The sequence below is a fragment of the Pelophylax lessonae genome (genome assembly GCF_965119305.1).
Source record: "Pelophylax lessonae genome assembly, chromosome: 8".
In the NCBI taxonomy this organism is placed as follows: domain Eukaryota; kingdom Metazoa; phylum Chordata; class Amphibia; order Anura; family Ranidae; genus Pelophylax; species Pelophylax lessonae.
In genome coordinates, this window is record NC_138775.1 from 35,241,095 (window position 1) to 35,257,791 (window position 16,697).

Genomic DNA, 16,697 nt, shown 5'->3' on the forward strand with positions numbered 1-16,697 from the left:
CAAAACACGCCTGTAAAAATCGCGTAAAGCTTATTGCCCAAAAACGTAGAAGCTTCTTTTGGGCGACAAATGGGCAATGGGCTTCCTTATGTGCGGCACGCAGAATCACGTGAACCTTGCCTGCACCAAATTGCGAGTGGCAACGTGAATTCTCGCTACACGAATTGTGAATGGGTCCTTAGTCAGCTACCGAAGATCCGGAACCGTTAAGACGGAGCTCCCAACGGCATCAGCACTGTGCAGCCAATCACAGTGAAATAAGATCAGGCGTCCTGCCTACCAGTTTGGCCCATAGCTAGAAACTTTTTTTTTTTTTCCCCTGGTTTGATAGAATGAGGGATTAGAACCCCTGTCAGGTTTTTACTGATGTCTGCATCCCTGCTAGGGAGGTTCACCCTCTCTTATTTGTCACATTTACCTTTATCACCAGAAGTGAAAGTGAGAGAAAATCCCAAATTTTGGGTTCTTATGAAAACCGAAATGGTGAGGAAATCTTCCAAGGGGGGCACTAGTTCTAGTGACAACCAGGAATACCATAACATTGGAGAGATTTCCTCCCATTTTCTGTTGTGGCTATGGGACAGGAAGTAAAGGGAAATCGCCTTCGATGGCAAAATAAAAATTGACGGGGGGCTTCAGCTCATTCCTAATCTATTTGCTTTAAAGTGCTGACTCTGACCAGAGTAAAGGGGGGCTAAGATTGGTAACCCGTAGCAACTAGTCAGAATCTGTCTTGTCCTGGTCCATTAGCAGAATGAGTTCTGATTGGTTACTATTGGGTTATTATTCTCTTTACAGATTAAGGTTACATTGGGAAAGGCACAACAGGATTCTGGTTGCTATGGGTAACACAACTTACTTCAATCTGCTGAAATAAAACCAATACCAGATAGATTTCTATGCGGTTGCTATGGTTACTGCACTTCACATTTAGTTCTGTGACCCTACTGCACCCCTGGTCACCCTCTTCTCCTCAGGAAGGTGAGTGATGGCCTTGTCTACAGTATATCAAAGCTTGCCCTGGTAGCCCACTGCACCCCTGATTGCTCTCTTCTCCTCAGGAAGGTGAGTGACGGCCTTGTCTATATCAAAGCTTGCTCTGCAAGCTCACTGCACCCCTCGTCACTCTTTTCCTCAGGAAGGTGAGTCTATAATGAAGCTTGCCCTTTGAGCCTACTGCACCCCTCGACACCTTTTCCTCAGGAAGGTGAGTGGCGGCCTACTCTATTATAAAGCTTGCCCTGCAAGCCCACTGCACCCCTCATCACCCTCTTCTCCTCAGGAAGGTGAGTGACGACAGTCTTGTCTATACTAAAGTGTACCCTGCAAGCCCGCTGCACCCCTCTCGTCGCCCTCTTCTCCTCAGGAAGGTGAGTGGCGGCCTAGTCTATAATAAAGCTAGCCCTGCGAGCCCACTGCACCCCTCGACGCCCTTTCCTCAGGAAGGTGAGTGACGGCCTAGCCCTAGTCTATAATGAAGCTTGCCCTGCGAGCCCACTGCACTCTCATTGCCCTCTTTTCAGGAAGGTGAGTGGCGGCCTAGTCTATAATGAAGCTTGCCCTGCAAGCCCACTGCACCCCTCGTCACCCTCTTCTCCTCAGGAAGGAGATTGATAGCCTTGTCTATTAAGCTTATTACTCATTTCTGTGACACCCCTCTGACCCCTGTCTTCCTGAGGCAGGCACAATGCAAATGTCTCCCCTCAGGCTATTCTTAGTTGCCTTCAAGATGTCTGCCAGCATCAGCGGGCCTTGACCTTATTTTTTGGATGGGGCCCAGGCTGTGAGTCAGCTCTGCGGCCTGCGGTTGGGTTTTTAATTAATAATGTACTTCCTTTTTAATTACTGTTCTGTTGTCTGCCTAAATGTATTATCATAATGAATAGGAGAAGCGGCCCAGGCGAGCGTTCATGATGTGAATAATTTGGCGGATTGCAGGGATCCTTCGGCTCACGCTGGCCGTAATGGTGTCATTCCGAGTCCGGTGAGGAGATTGAGGAACTCGTGACAAATATTGGCCTAGTTCAAGGCTCATTTTCGTTTCTTTTGCATTGTTGGGTTTCACAGTGCAGGCAAAACGCAGGGACAGTCAGAAACAGGGAATATCCTACTGATCCCTGTTCTCGCTAATATGGCAGAAGACTGCCTTTGTAATGTCTGGAAACATACACACACCTTTTGGCCCCTTGCATACAGACTCCTAAAAACACCATGCTTTTAGGCATTTGGGCAGCCCATTGTTTTTAGTGGGCCTGTACACAAAGGTGCATAAACCTGTGCTGCATATAGATCGGTTAAAAAAAAAAAAAGCTGCATACAACAACCCACGAAAAGCTAAAAGTTTTTATCTGCATGTACATGTATACACCAATACGTGCATTTATTATACAGCCCACTGCTACGTTTTAAGGGCTGGTTCACACCAGGTGCAGTGCATTTTTATTCTGCATCAAAAATGCATGGACAGTGATTGCAAGGACTCAAACAAACAACAATTTTGTCTCCCCAACTCCCTCTTCAGATATCTGCAACTCCGCCATGCCTACTACTCCCGATTCTGTACTTCCACAATACACCTACTTCTAGATGACCTGAGGGATAATTCCCTAGCTAAACTACTGTCTGAAAAATATAAGGCCCTATTACCTTCAGTCCACAATGGTCTAAAGCTGGGATCTCCAAACAAAGCGCCAATTTTAGGGGGCTGGATTGTGGCCATTAAGAGTAGAAAACTGGTGTCCGAGGAAGTAACCAATTGAATAGTGCCAGACTGTTTGTGTCAGCGGGAGGAATAGTGCACGTCTGTTGGTGTCAGCGGGAGGAGTAGTGCCCCATCATTGGTGTCAGCGGGAGGAGTAGTGCCCCATCATTGGTGTCAGCGGGAGGAGTAGTGCCCCATCATTGGTGTCAGCGGGAGGAGTAGTGCCCCATCATTGGTGTCAGCGGGTGGAGTAGTGCCCCATCATTGGTGTTAGCGGGTGGAGTAGTGCCCCATCATTGGTGTCAGCGGGTGGAGTAGTGCCCCATCATTGGTGTCAGCGGGTGGAGTAGTGCCCCATCATTGGTGTCAGCGGGAGGAGTAGTGCCCCATCATTGGTGTCAGCGGGAGGAGTAGTGCCCCATCATTGGTGTCAGCGGGAGGAGTAGTGCCCCATCATTGGTGTCAGCGGGAGGAGTAGTGCCCCATCATTGGTGTCAGCGGGTGGAGTAGTGCCCCATCATTGGTGTCAGCGGGAGGAGTAGTGCCCCATCATTGGTGTCAGTGGACGGAGTGGTGACCCAAGGGCCGGTTAAAAGCCGAACAAAGGGCTGTATCTGGTCTGTAGGCCGCAGTTTCGAGCACAGCAACAGGACAGCGGACATGTTCAGCCATTCTGGTTCGCGTCCTCCGGCCATCTGATTGGCCGGAGGTGCGGAATACATCAGTCCCGCGCAAGCCTGCGGGAGCTGCTGTTCACGGCACAGGGCTCTGAAGGAACGGCACGGGTGGCCGTTCCTTCAGAGCGCATGCGCCGATGATGTAATCCGCTGCATTAAAAGTAAATATTTCCTAAATGGTGCAAGTTTAGGAGATATTTACAGTACTTATAGGGAAGCCTTATTAAAGGCTTACCTATAGTATAGGTACAACTTCCAAGAGAGGGTTTACAACCTCTTTAATAGGAAAGCAGAGAGACTGACAGGAACACCAGGGATTTCACTTAAAGGAAGAAATACAAAGAGAACAGGAGACTCTGTCATACAAGTACATGGTAGAGCAGGCACAAATCAGAAATAGAAAATGTTAGGTTTACATAATCTTTAATAAAAAAAAAAAAAAATGCATGGACAGGGTTTAACATGAATTCCAATGGCCTTGGTTCACACTGGTGCAGGCAACAAAAGTAGAACATGTTGCATTTTTTAGGTACGGAACACATCTGGAACATGACAAAATGCATCAAGAACGCACATGTCCTCAATTGAGATGGGGGAAAAAATGCACAGGAATGCATCAGAAATGCGCATGCCGAAATGCACCCGGAGTGCAGAAATTGTGGCGTGAACCAGCCCTTACGCAGGAATTTTCTGCCAGGAATCTGGTTTTCATACATCAATTATGTGTGCAAGTACCCTTTTGTGTGCAGTTTTTCAAAACTCAAGTAACTGTGCAGGAAGTGACTTAAAACGCACTGCGGCAAAGAAACTGAAAACACATAGAAAATGGCAAAATGCATTTTGATGCATGTGTTGGTGTTTTTTTTTATTTTTTAAAGAAAATAATGAGAGCTATCATTTAAGTGATTTACGTGCAGTAGCCATAGTAACCAACCAGAATTCACTCTACTGAAGTCAGATTGGTATAAGAAGGATGTTAAATGGTTGTTATGGTTACTGCACAAAGTATATCTAAAGTCACATCATTTTTTTTTTTTTTTTTTTTTTTTTGGAAGGGTTATATCCACTAACCATTAAACCATATTGCACGTCTTACATGCTGAGAACTACACTCCGATGACCCTTTTATTTCCTTCCTTTTTCAATGGGATGAGTGATTCATTGTGCAGCCCCATACCTGACCCTATTGAATATTTTGTGTTTCAATAATCACTGGTTAATGTTCCAGTTTGCACTGAACAATGCCCTAAAATGTGTGTTTTAATAAAGCTGCAGCCAAAATGTTTTACTGTTTTTTTTTTTTTTGTTTTTTTTTTTTGATAGAGCAGGGAGGGGTTAGACCCTCTGTTGGGTCTATATTGCTGCCTTTCTCCCTGCTGGGGAAATTTATCCTGCAGGACAGGAAGCGATGAGAAATCTGATGGGGACGCAAACCAATCTATCAGTGTGGGGAAGGGAAAAGTAATATGGAATTCAAGAGCAGGAGTTTTTATTTGGGTAACCAGCTTCATTAAAATAGTACAAATAAGAAAATTTATTTTTGATAGTGAGGGACGGTTATAACCCCGGTTATGTTTTTAATTTGCTATCTTTGTTTCATTGGGGAGGTTTATTCTGCAGGACAGAAAGTGTTGAGAAATTTTTCCGATGGAGGACGCAAACCAAACACATTTCTATCAGTGTGGGGAAGGGTTAGAACATTACAGTTCTAACTCTTCCCCTAAGTCACATGTGTCAAACACAAGGCCTGCGGGCCAAATCTTGCCCTCCAGGCCATTTCATCTCCTGCAGCTGCTGCACCTCCCTCATCTCTGCCCCACCTTGTCTCAGCAGACGTCAGCAGAGAGGACAGAACTCCACTGCCAGATCCTGTACTTTACCATGCAGTTGCAGAGAGGACCAACCCCTCATCTCAGCAGTTGGCAGCAGAGAGGAGAACACAACTCCTGCTCCAGATCCTGCACCTCTCTGTGCAGCCGCAGCACCCCCTCATCTCCAACTCCACTGGTCTCAACATTCAGCAGACTCCAGCCCTCCTCTGGTCCACCTCCAGACCCTACAGTTGCTGCTTCCCAGCTCTGCCTCTGGCCCTGAATGAAATTTGAGTTTGACACCCCTGCCATCAGGGGAGGACTGGGCCAGGGGGCAGGGGGAGAAATTGCCCCCTGGGCCACTCTGATGCCCTGTAAAAAGGCTGCACTGTTTCTGCCACAGACATGCCTAAAGGATTCCTGGTGAAGAGAAGTAAAAAGTCCCTGCCACTGACCTACTGAGTGTGGGATGAAGACCGATCGCAAGGCTCTCCCCCCAGCATGGATGGTGTAAACTGTGTCTGAGCAGAGGCCGTTCCCATGCCCCACTGGAGACTCTCTTCTCCCAGGCAGCCCCGATCGAGCTGCCCCAGCTCCCCCCAATGACTTCCTGCTGGCTAGGTTGGGAACCCAGATTCCGCCGGTGAGTAGAGAGTATCTGGAGCCAAGCTTCAGCCTGGAATGGGGGTCAGGAGGAGAAGAGGGAGAGTGGGAAGGAGGCCAAGTTGCTGCACCATGGGCCTCTGGTTTGTACTTGCCCCCTGGGCCAAAAGATGCCAATCAGCCCCTGCCTGCCATAAGTGGTTAGCACTTTCTGCTAGCAGCACTAGGGCCCTGGTTCAAATCCCAACCATGGCACTTCTTGTCTGCAGTTTGCATTTTCTCCCTGTGCCTGGGTTTCGTCCAGGTACTCCGGTTTCCTCCCTCACTCCAAGGACATGCTGGTAGGTTAAATGGCTCCTGTCTAATTTTGCCCTAGTATGTATAAATGTGAGTTCAGGACCTTAGATTGTAAGCTCCTTGAGGGCAGGGACTGATGTGAATGTAATATATATATATATATATATATATATATATATATATATATATATATATATATATATATATATATATATATATATATATATATATATATATATATATATATAATGTGTGTGTGTAAATTGATGGCGCTATAAAGGTACCTGTAATAAAAATAACAAGGGGTGGGCAAAGTACTATGGGATTCAAGAGCTATTTCTGAATGTAGGTAGCCAACTTCATTAAAATACAACTAATGCACCTGAACCATGGGCTCCCATAGTAGGCCCTCGAGCCCTAGGCAACATGTATGGACCTGTGGCTTGTACCCCTAGGGCCCTCAGGGGATGTCTTGTATTTCTAAAATATCTAGTTGATCGCATTATTGCCCTTGTCATTATATGTTTGATGTGCTGGACCCATGCGTGAATGATTGACTGTTTTTGGTATTGAGCTTTCTACAATAAAAAAGGTTGTACAAGAAAAGGCAAAAGAAAAAGGAGGAAATAAATAGAACAAATGGCAAAACATTTTGTGTTTTGATAGTGAGTAATATATCCCGTTAGGATTTTTTTATTTTGCCATCTTTGTTCCTTTTGGGGAGATTTTCTTTCATTTGCTGTTGGAAAACGCTGCCAGCAGTAATCACATGTTAAAAATTCAGACAACCTGGTTGTACCCAAGATGGATCGACTTTGGTACAGCCAGCCCGCCCATAAATGGATCGAATCTTGGCCCGTCTCTGCTGAACTCTCTGAGATTTGATCCAGCCATGGGCAGGCTTTAGGTGCAAATTAGGGCCCCATGCATACAGGGTTTTTTTCCTGCTGCTTTTTGGAGTATCAGGTGTGTTTTTAAGCCGCTGGAAAAAAGTTATTCTCTGGGGTTGATTACCAAAAACCAACCCACTGTGCACTACAAATGACCTGCAAGTGCACATGGAAGTGCTCTGCAAGTGCACTTGGAAGTGCAGTTGCTGTAGATCTAAGGCAGGGATCCTCAAACTACGACCCTCCAGATGTTGTGGAACTACACATCCCATGAGGCATTGTAAAACTCTGACATTTACAGACATGACTAGGCATGATGGGAATTGTAGTTCCTGAACAACTGGAGGGCCATAGTTTGAAGACGCCTGATCTAAGGGGAAGATCTGAATTGAAGGGAAGCTCTGCTGATTTCCATCATCCAATCATGTTCAAGCAAAAATGCTGTCTTTTTTTTTATTTTCCTTGCATGTCCCCCTCAGATCTACAGCGACTGCACTTCCAAGTGCACAGTGGATGTGCCTTTAGTAAATAAACCCCTTTGTGTCCATGCAACATAGGATTTTAAGAGCTGTAAGTGGCATAGGTGTTTTTTTTTTTTTTTTTTTAACCTGCAAAAAAAAAAACCCCTCAGGGCCAGTGCGTTCTGGAGCAGCAGTGTTACTGCTCTAAAAACGGCTGACGCTGCTAAACGCGCATTACCGTTGTATACAGCGTTAAGCTGCGTCAAGCGTTTTAAGCTGTAGTAACTGGATTTGAGTGAAAAATAGAAGATGGCAGAGAAACGCTGCTAACCACTAACGTGGCTAAACGCGCATTTTTGCCAATGCAAAACTCTTTTAAAAGTGTGTTTTTTGCGGGTGCTTTTTCCTGGTGTGGGTACTGGCTTTACAGCTCATTACCTTTTTTTTTTTTTTTTTTTTTTTTTACGTCCCGGTGCATGAGGTCTTAAAGCGGTAGTATACTCCAAAAAAAAAAAAACCCTGCAAGACAAAGGCATAATGAGCTAGTATGTATCGCATACTAGCTCATTATGAAAAATTCACCTTAGAACGAAGCCCCGACATGGACCTCCAGACACCGCTGTGGGAGCGGACATGATCCCTCGGCGTCTCTGGCGCTATGAGTGGCCGGAGCCGCGATGACGTCCCGCGCATGCGTGCGGGGGGGATTAACTTTCTGGCAACTTCCCGGCAAGGAACTCTGAAGGTCCACCGGACCTTCAGAGCGCATGCTCCGCTCGAATCAGCGGCTGCATGCAGTGCAAATATCTTCTAAACTGTGTAGGTTTAGGAGATATTAACCACTTTACCTCCGCTCACATGGAGGCTACTGCGGCAAAGTGCCGCGATCCCGTCCAGCGACGTAGACCTACGTCGCTGGACTCCGCCCCTTGTGGGCGGCGCTCGCGCGCCGCCGGAGGCTCGCTCCCACTGTGTTCATTCACAGCGGGAGTCGGGGATCGAGTCTGGAGATTCGCCCGCTATGTGTAAACACAGCGGGCGGATCTCCATAGTGACAGGGACTGACAGATCGGAGTGTTCAGCATAGCTGGACATCCGATCTGTCCTTCTGTCACACAGTCACCTCCCCCCCCACACGTCAGTAAGCACCAGGCATACATTAACCCCTCCCTCTCCAATAAAATTAACCCCTTCCCTGCCAGTGTCATTTTTACAGTAACAGTGCATATATATAGCACTGATTACTGTAGAAATGTCACTGGTACCCCCAAAAGTGTCAAAAATGTCAGTCAAGGGTCCGATCTGTCCGCCGCAATGTCGCAGTCCCGCAAAAAAAATCGCAGATCACCGCCATTACGCGTTAAAAAAAAAAACACCAAAAATGACAGAAATCTTTCCCTTAGTAAACGCAATAACTTTTGCGCAAACCAATCAAAATACGCTTATTGCGATTTTTTTTTTTTTTACTAAACATAGGTAGCAGAAAACAAATTGGCCAAAAATTTTAAAAAAATTTGATTTTTACATTTTTTTGGGGGGGGAATTTCATATAAAAAAATTTGAAAAATATTGTTATTTTTTCAAAATAAACGCTCTTTTTTTTTTGTTTATAGCGCAAAAAGTAAAAATCGCACAGGTGATCAAATACCACCAAAAGAAAGCTCTGTTTGTGGGGAAAAAAGGACGTAAATTTCGTTTGGGTACAGCGTCGCACGACCGCGCAATTGTCAGTTAAAGTCGCACAGCGCCGAATCGCAAAAAGTGGCCTGGACGGAAGACAGCAAAATCCTCCGGTGGTAAAGTGGTTAATTGTACCTACAGGTAAGCCTTATTATAGGCTTACCTATCGGTAAAAGTCACAAAAATCGGTATACTACCACTTTAATGTGGGTGTGCCAATAATTGTTTCTTTTTTGACTGTCTGCTCTGTTAGAGACTTGCATGATCAATGGGCTTTTTATGACATTGCTGTGATTATAAATGCTTTTTTGTTTTTTAAGTGGATTATTGGCCACAAAGATGTTAGACTTCTGTATTAGCAGAAGCCGTAAACTGAAACATATGTACGTTTCTGGCACTTCATGCTGATTATGTCCTGCATTGTACATTTGAGGTTCCTACTTGAGTTTAGTGTGTCAATAATCTGTTAAGAACTTTGTTTTTCGAGGATTAGTTTGGATTCCTAGGAACTTGTTCAGCTTGTTTTGTAGGTTGAGTAGTGTAATAAAGAAGTTTACCTTCTGTGTGACTTTTTTGTCAAGTCATGATTCATGTAAATAGCAAAATTCTTGTCTGAACTGCTTTCTGATAAGTAAAGCGAAAAGCGAGGGTTGTAAATACATTTTCGGGGGCTTTGAAACATGTAAAATCCTGTCCCAGATAGTCTTTGCTGAAGTGTGATCCGGCACTAAAACAATGTCCAACATCGCATGTGATTTGCAGCGCACTGCTCTGTAAATCGCATGCGATGTCTGTGCTTTTCGAATTTAGTCATACAGATTGCAGGCTGTATTCGGATCGCATTCGGACCAAAGTCGCACAGGACACTTTTTTTGGTCCGCACCAGAATTGGATCACATGGGTGTTCACAACTATGTGATCTGATTTATGTCCGAACTGACAATTCGCACTGCGATATGCAAACTTCCATATGCGAATCGCTGGGGGTATCAATACAAGGTTAATGACACCTTCAGCGATTTGCTTATGGCCGTGTGAACTGCCTGCGAGTCGAGTGCGATGGGGGAACCCACAGTGGATTCGCAGGGTTCCCGCATTGCATATGTGGGAACCGGCACTTAAAGCGGTTGTATACTGCCTTAAAAAAAAAAAAAAAACCCTGCAAGACAGTCATAATGAGCCAGTATGCATCGCATACTAGCTCATTAAGAAATACTTACCTTAACCACTTTACCACCGGAGGATTTTGCTGTCTTACGTCCCGGCCACTTTTTGCGATTCGGCACTGTGCAACTTTAACTGACAATTGCGCGGTCGTGCGACGCCGTACCCAAACGAAATTTACGTCCTTTTTTTTTTTTTTCCCCACAAACAGAGCTTTCTTTTGGTAGTATTTGATCACCTGTGCGTTTTTTTTTTTTCCCATGTGCTATAAACAAAAAAGAGCGTAAATTTAGAAAAAATAACTATTTTTCACTTTTTTTTTTTTTTTTTTATATGAAATTCCCCCCCAAAAAAATGTAAAAATCAAAATGGTTGATTGGTTTGCGCAAAAGTTATTGCATTTACTAACCTAAGGGAAAGATTTCTGATTTCTAAGTAATGGCGGCGATCTGCGATTTTTTTTTTTTTTTTTTTTTTATTTTTTTTGCGGGACTGCGACATTGCGGCGGGGGGGGTACCAGTGACATTACTGCAGTAATCAGTGCTATAAATATGCACGGTTACTGTAAAAAATGACACTGGCAGGGAAGGGGTTAATTTTATTGGAGAGGGAGGGGTTAATGTATGCCTGGTGCTTACTGACGTGTGGGGGGGGAGGTGACTGAGTGACACAGGGACAGATCGCATGTTCAGCTATGCTGAACCCTGCAATCTGTCACTGTTTGTCACTGAGGAGATCTGCCCGCTTGTGTTTACACAAGCGGGCGGATCTCCAGACTCGATTCCCCGACGATCGGGGAAGAGCGGCGGTAATCACCGCCGCTCCTCCCCTGGCCCGACTCCCGCTGTGACTGAAAACAGTGGTAACGAGCCTCCGGCGGCGCGCGTGCACCGCCCAGAAGGGGAGGAGTCCAGCGTAGGTCTACATCACTGGACGGAATCGAGCCACTTTGCCGCAGTACGGTCAACGTGACTGGTCGGCAAGTGGTTAAAACGAAGCCCCGACACGGACCCCCGGACACCGCTGACATGCTCCCTCGGCGTCTCTTCCGGGTTCGGCGTCCGACGCTGTGAGTGGCCAGAGCCGCGATGATGTCAGTCCCGCGCATGCACACGGGAGTCACTCTTCGGCAAGTGCCTGGCAAGGAACTCCGCCGGACCTTCATAGTGCATGTGCCGCTAGCGTCAGCGGCTGCATGCAGGGCAAATATCTCCTAAACCGTGCAGGTTTAGGAGATATTAATTGTACCTACAGGTAAGCCTTATTATAGGCCTTATTATAGGCTTACCTGTAGGTAAAAGTTTAAAAAAAATTTTTTTAGTTTAGTGACTACAGGTGGGAGTGGTTAGAGCCCTCTGGTATTTGTTGTTCCTGTATCAGAGACTCAACAGGAAGTGAATGTAAATTTCTCAAGTCAGGAAAAATCCCCATTGAAACATTTCCCTCTACCTCCTGTTCTGGTGAAACAAACATTTCCCATTACTTTTTAAACAAAGGTCCTGAACCCAGAAGAAGGCCACATGAACACACTTGCAAGGAAGTGAGGGGGGAGGGGGGTGAATTTAGTTTTGCTTTTAACAGAAAAAAGGCTGCACTGCTTCTGCCACAGACATGTCTAAAGGATTCCTGATGAAGAGAAGAAAAAAGTCCCTGCCAATGACCTACTGAGTGCAGGTTGAAGGACAGAGGGCAGGCCTCCCCCCGCCCACCCAGCATGGAAGGTGTAAACTGTGTCTGAGCAGAAGCTGGTTCCAATACCCACTGGAGACTCTGAGCTGTCCCACCTCCCCCCCCTCCCCCAACTGCCCCCTGCTGGCCAGGTTGGTTCAGCCGGTAAGTGGAGAGTATCTGGAGCAGGGCTTCAACTTTGAATGGGGGTCGGGAAGAGGGAGAGTGGGAGGGGGGCCGAGTCGCTGCACCATGGGCCTCTGGTTTGTACTTGCCCCCTGGGCTGAAAGTTGCCAGTCTGCCCCTGCTAGCAGCCGTGGGCTAAAAGAATGACTCTACCCTTTAAATGCCTTAGTAAATAAGGCCCACAATGGCTAGCAGTTTTGGGTGACAAATGCACTGATATTGTGACATTACTCATTTGCTCGTAGGTCATAGGACACAAACCTCTATTTAAAGTCTGTTTTATTTTGAGGCATCGGATATTCTAAAAATAACCCGCGTCTGTCATAGAGGTGTGCAAGGTGTCTGAAATCTAAAGTACCGCGCCGTTCTGGAATGTGTGACATCCGGATTTGTGTGCTTACAGCTGATCTGGGTAATTAATCCTGTTGTATCGTTCTGTCACCTCCATTGTGTTCTGTGGGGAAAATGGAAAAAGAGAGAAAACATGTTTTTATTCTGTATATAGACTTGAGCAGGGACTTGACTGTGTCTACGCGTTTTACTGCTCATGAAGGCGCAAATGCACTCCCACTGAAATTTGATGGGGCTGTTAATGCCTATGTTCTGAGCTGCATTCAGTGGTGTTTGCAGATGTCCTGATGCAGCAGTTTGTATACACTTTACATACATCAACCTAACTGGTTCAATCTTCGAAGACTATTGTACCACGATGTGAAAATTGTCAGATTTTTAGCACACAGTACTAAATAAAGGTGAAGTTCTATCTGAAGAATTACTCTTTGTTCCTTTTAAAATCCAGTGTTTCTGCACATGGTCATGTCAAAATTGACCTTACTCGTGTCATTTGGAAGGCTTTGCTGCGCCCCAAATGCTTACATGGATGTCATTGTAAACGCACTGCAAACACGTCAAACACACACCTATGCCGTTTCCATTGCATTTGAGATTTAGAAAGTGTTACTAGCTGAGATAATACAAAAATCTAGCAAGTTTTTTTTTTTTTTTTAACACAAAGCAAATGCATCAGAAATGCACCGTTGATGCTCAAATGCCTTGGCTCTAAGGGAACAATGATCATAAATATCTATTTAAAAAAAATTGAAAAATATGTTTTGGCTGGAGTAGGGCTTTAGACCCCTTTCACACAAGTGCGACTTGTCCCGCGATTTTGGACCGCAAAATCGCATGACAAGTCGTTTTCCATTATTTTCAATGAGCCCCATTCATATCAGTGCGTTTTGAAATAGCACCGACTTCAAAGTAGTTCCTGCACTACTTTACCACGATTTGATTGCGTTTTGAGCCATAGCCATTGCTTTCAAAATCGTGGCAAAGTCGCGTCAAAATCGCGCCATAAAATCGCATTGCATAAGTGTGAAAGGGGCCTAAATGTACCCTTTAAAGCTGAACTAATTATCTAATGTATAAAACTGCAAATGGGTAGGTAAAAAAGGACCTGTAAGGCCCCATTCACAAATGGGTGTCTCCAATCGTGGGCAGAATCGCCATGATTCTGCCTGCGATCCTGAATCATTGCAGATCGCGGGATGCCTATGCGATTTGTGACCTCCACTGGCACCCCAAATGTGGTGCGATGGTCGCCCAACGAATCACGTTAAAATCGCGCAAACAGAACCGTGGGACGCCTGTCGCCCCAAAAAAAGTACAAGAACTTTTTAACCAGACTTTACCACGATTCGTTGGGCGAAAATCGTGGCAAAATCGCGCCACATTTGGGGTGCCATTGCAAGTCACGGGAATCGCATGGACGTCCCACGATTTGCAAGGATTCAGGATCGCGGGCTGAGCGGAGTTCCACCCATTTTTAATAGGTTGGAATACATAGATCTATGTAATCCCCTTTAAAACTGCTTTTACCAATGAATTGTATTGCATACAATACAACTCAATGAGAGGAGGCGGGGCAGGCACGGCTCAGTACAGATACAGCTACTGCGAGATTTCTGGAATAGAATACATCCCAGCAGACACTGCGAATCGCCGAATGACGTCATCGCCGATCGGACCCGGAAGTGAGGAGAGGAGGAATAAAGCCGAAATTAAGGTATTTACTAGCAAAAAAAAAAGTTTCCATTGGTAAATGCCGTTTTAAAGGGGATTACATAGATCTAAAGTTCCAAAAATGGGTGGAACTCCACTTTAACATAAAATGATCTATGTGGGCCGGGGACCTGATTGGTGGTGGGTCACCCGCACGGGGAGGAATTTACGGTCACTCCTTCGTCGTCCTTGCCCTTCCCTCCCACCCCCATCCTGCCTTGGCCTCCTCCTTCCGGCGCTTCGCCGGGAGCCTACCTCATACCTGAATCTCCTTCTCTCCCGCCTCTCTACTACCTCCTTTTTTTCCCCAAGGCTGTCTAGCTGTTCCCCTATCTTCCCTATCACCCTACTGTGGGTAAAAAATATAGTTGTTGGTAATACCATGTGCATTCTCTCTCATGCAGCCCATACCCACGCTTCAGGATGTAGATGGTGTTTGTTCAATCTACCGCTGTTTCTCTGACCCCCATTTTCAGTGGACTATGCAGTAATTTTCCTGTGTCCGTATACGGGTTTTGCAAGTTTGTCTGTTTACTGAGACTTTGTACCTTGCACTTTTATGTGTATACCGATTGCATCAAAATACAATCAACAAAATCAGCACTTTTGTAACCTTTTCTATTGTTCAATAAAGAATTTGAAAAAAATAAAATGGGTCTATGCAAGTAAGGGACAACTGTGGATAAAAACTAATTGTGCCGGTTCAACTAAAGTTAGAAAATGCTCTTGCTATAGATGTAGGCCTTCTACATACTGTACCTCCTGAAGCCTGGCTGACGAACTCCTAGAATTTCTCCCTGCCTGGCCTTGTTACGAAGACTCTCCCCGCTGGTACTACGCCCCTCCACCACCATAGGACCTCTGTTGAAGCATCGCTACAGCAGCAGGGGAGAGGGAGCACATGTGAGGGGGTTTGAATCAGCTGGGATTGTCTTAACATGGCAGGATGGGATAATGCCAACTCTGGGAGTTTAATAGCCAGGCTTCAGGAGGTGGTACCTAAATGACCCGTGCTGAGAGTTTTATCCAACTTTGGTCAAAGCTGCACAGTTTGTTTTCATCTACAGGCATAGGCAGTTTTTGGTGAAGTCCAACTAATCCTTTAAAGAAAACTGAGAGAAGATGGAAGCTCCGGTGATGGGACTATAAAGGGTAGCTTCGACATCGCATCTTTTACTTTGCAAACTAAGTGTGCCATAATGTGCAAATATACTTTGCATACTTCTATTATTATTATACAGGATTTATATAGCGCCAACAGTTTGCGCAGCGCTTTACAATTTGAGGGAAGACAGTACAGTTACAATACAGTTCAGAACAGGAGGAAATGGAGGGCCCTGCTCGTTAGAGCTTACAATCTAGAAGTCTATGTTATGGCAGGAGCTTCTGGGAGGCCAAAATCATTTAATTTGTATGTGACAAACCTTTAACACCTGGTGGTATTCGGTGCTGTGGGTAGCCAGCGTACCTAATGAATATTGTCGTGGGTTCTGTGCATTTAAATGGTTATATGTTTGCGTGCGTGTGTTTTTTATATATTTATAATTTAGGCAAATAATGCTTTTTTTTTTTTTTTTTTTTTTGTCCATTTTCACCCATTTGAGATGTTAGAGGTGTGACAAGAATATTTTTTTAAATGTAATAAAATTTAATTTACTGTGTACTTTTTGGCATCCAGTATATTTAGAAACCACTGTCTACAGAAGGTATTCAGGGAAATACTCCTTTTTTTAAATTTTTCACAGCCCGGCATAATCCGGGAGGGTTGTCTAGTTGAGAATATGATATAAATAGGTCACTCAGCCCATTTTAGACCCATAAGGAAGTTTTGGAAACTGTTTTGTGAACTTCTTTATTCTGGTAGATGACTGATAAAACCTCTCTTCTCTTGCAGACTTGGCAGGCACTTGCGTTCGCCACCGAGGGGTTAAGGAATCTATTTCAGGATGCCACTGGAAGAGGATGGGCCGAGCTGGAAGAAAAGGACTGAAGACATTAGGGATATCTATGAATTCCGGGATGTGCTGGGAACGTGAGTGTCTCTAGGGTTTATTGATATGGTACCAAATTACTGCAACAGGAATTTCCATGTTCTTGTGCACTAATCTGGTCACTGAATTATTGATGATGGAGACGTTTTTGGACAAAAATACATAAGTAATTCTCTCCAGTCTCAATGCTGATAATTGGCAAGGTAAAATAATCCTTCCCAAAACTCATAATCATAAACTAGAAATGTTATTCATAATGTAGATTTTTTATATATATACAGTGGGTACGGAAAGTATTCAGACCCCCTTAAATTTTTCACTCTTTGTTATATTGCAGCCATTTGCTAAAATCATTTAAGTTCATTCTTCTTCTTCATGAATGTACACATAGCACCCCATACTGACAGAAAAACACAGAATTGTTGACATTGTTGCAGATTTATTAAAAAAGAAAAACTGAAATATCACATGGTCCTAAGTATTCAGACCCTTTGCTGTGACACTCA

General features: G+C 44.9%; 1 protein-coding gene across 2 annotated transcripts in view; it reads left to right on the forward strand.

The window, feature by feature from the left end:
• Positions 1-16,697, forward strand: part of CAMK1 (calcium/calmodulin dependent protein kinase I) — a 234,217-nt gene that overhangs the window by 59,689 nt on the left and 157,831 nt on the right. The window contains exon 2 of one of the 2 annotated variants that reach the window (XM_082265775.1): positions 16,095-16,236. In XM_082265775.1, the coding sequence (XP_082121901.1) occupies positions 16,095-16,236 (142 nt within the window). The remainder of the gene's footprint in view (positions 1-16,094; positions 16,237-16,697) is intronic. The other variant, XM_082265774.1, reaches the window with a different exon arrangement.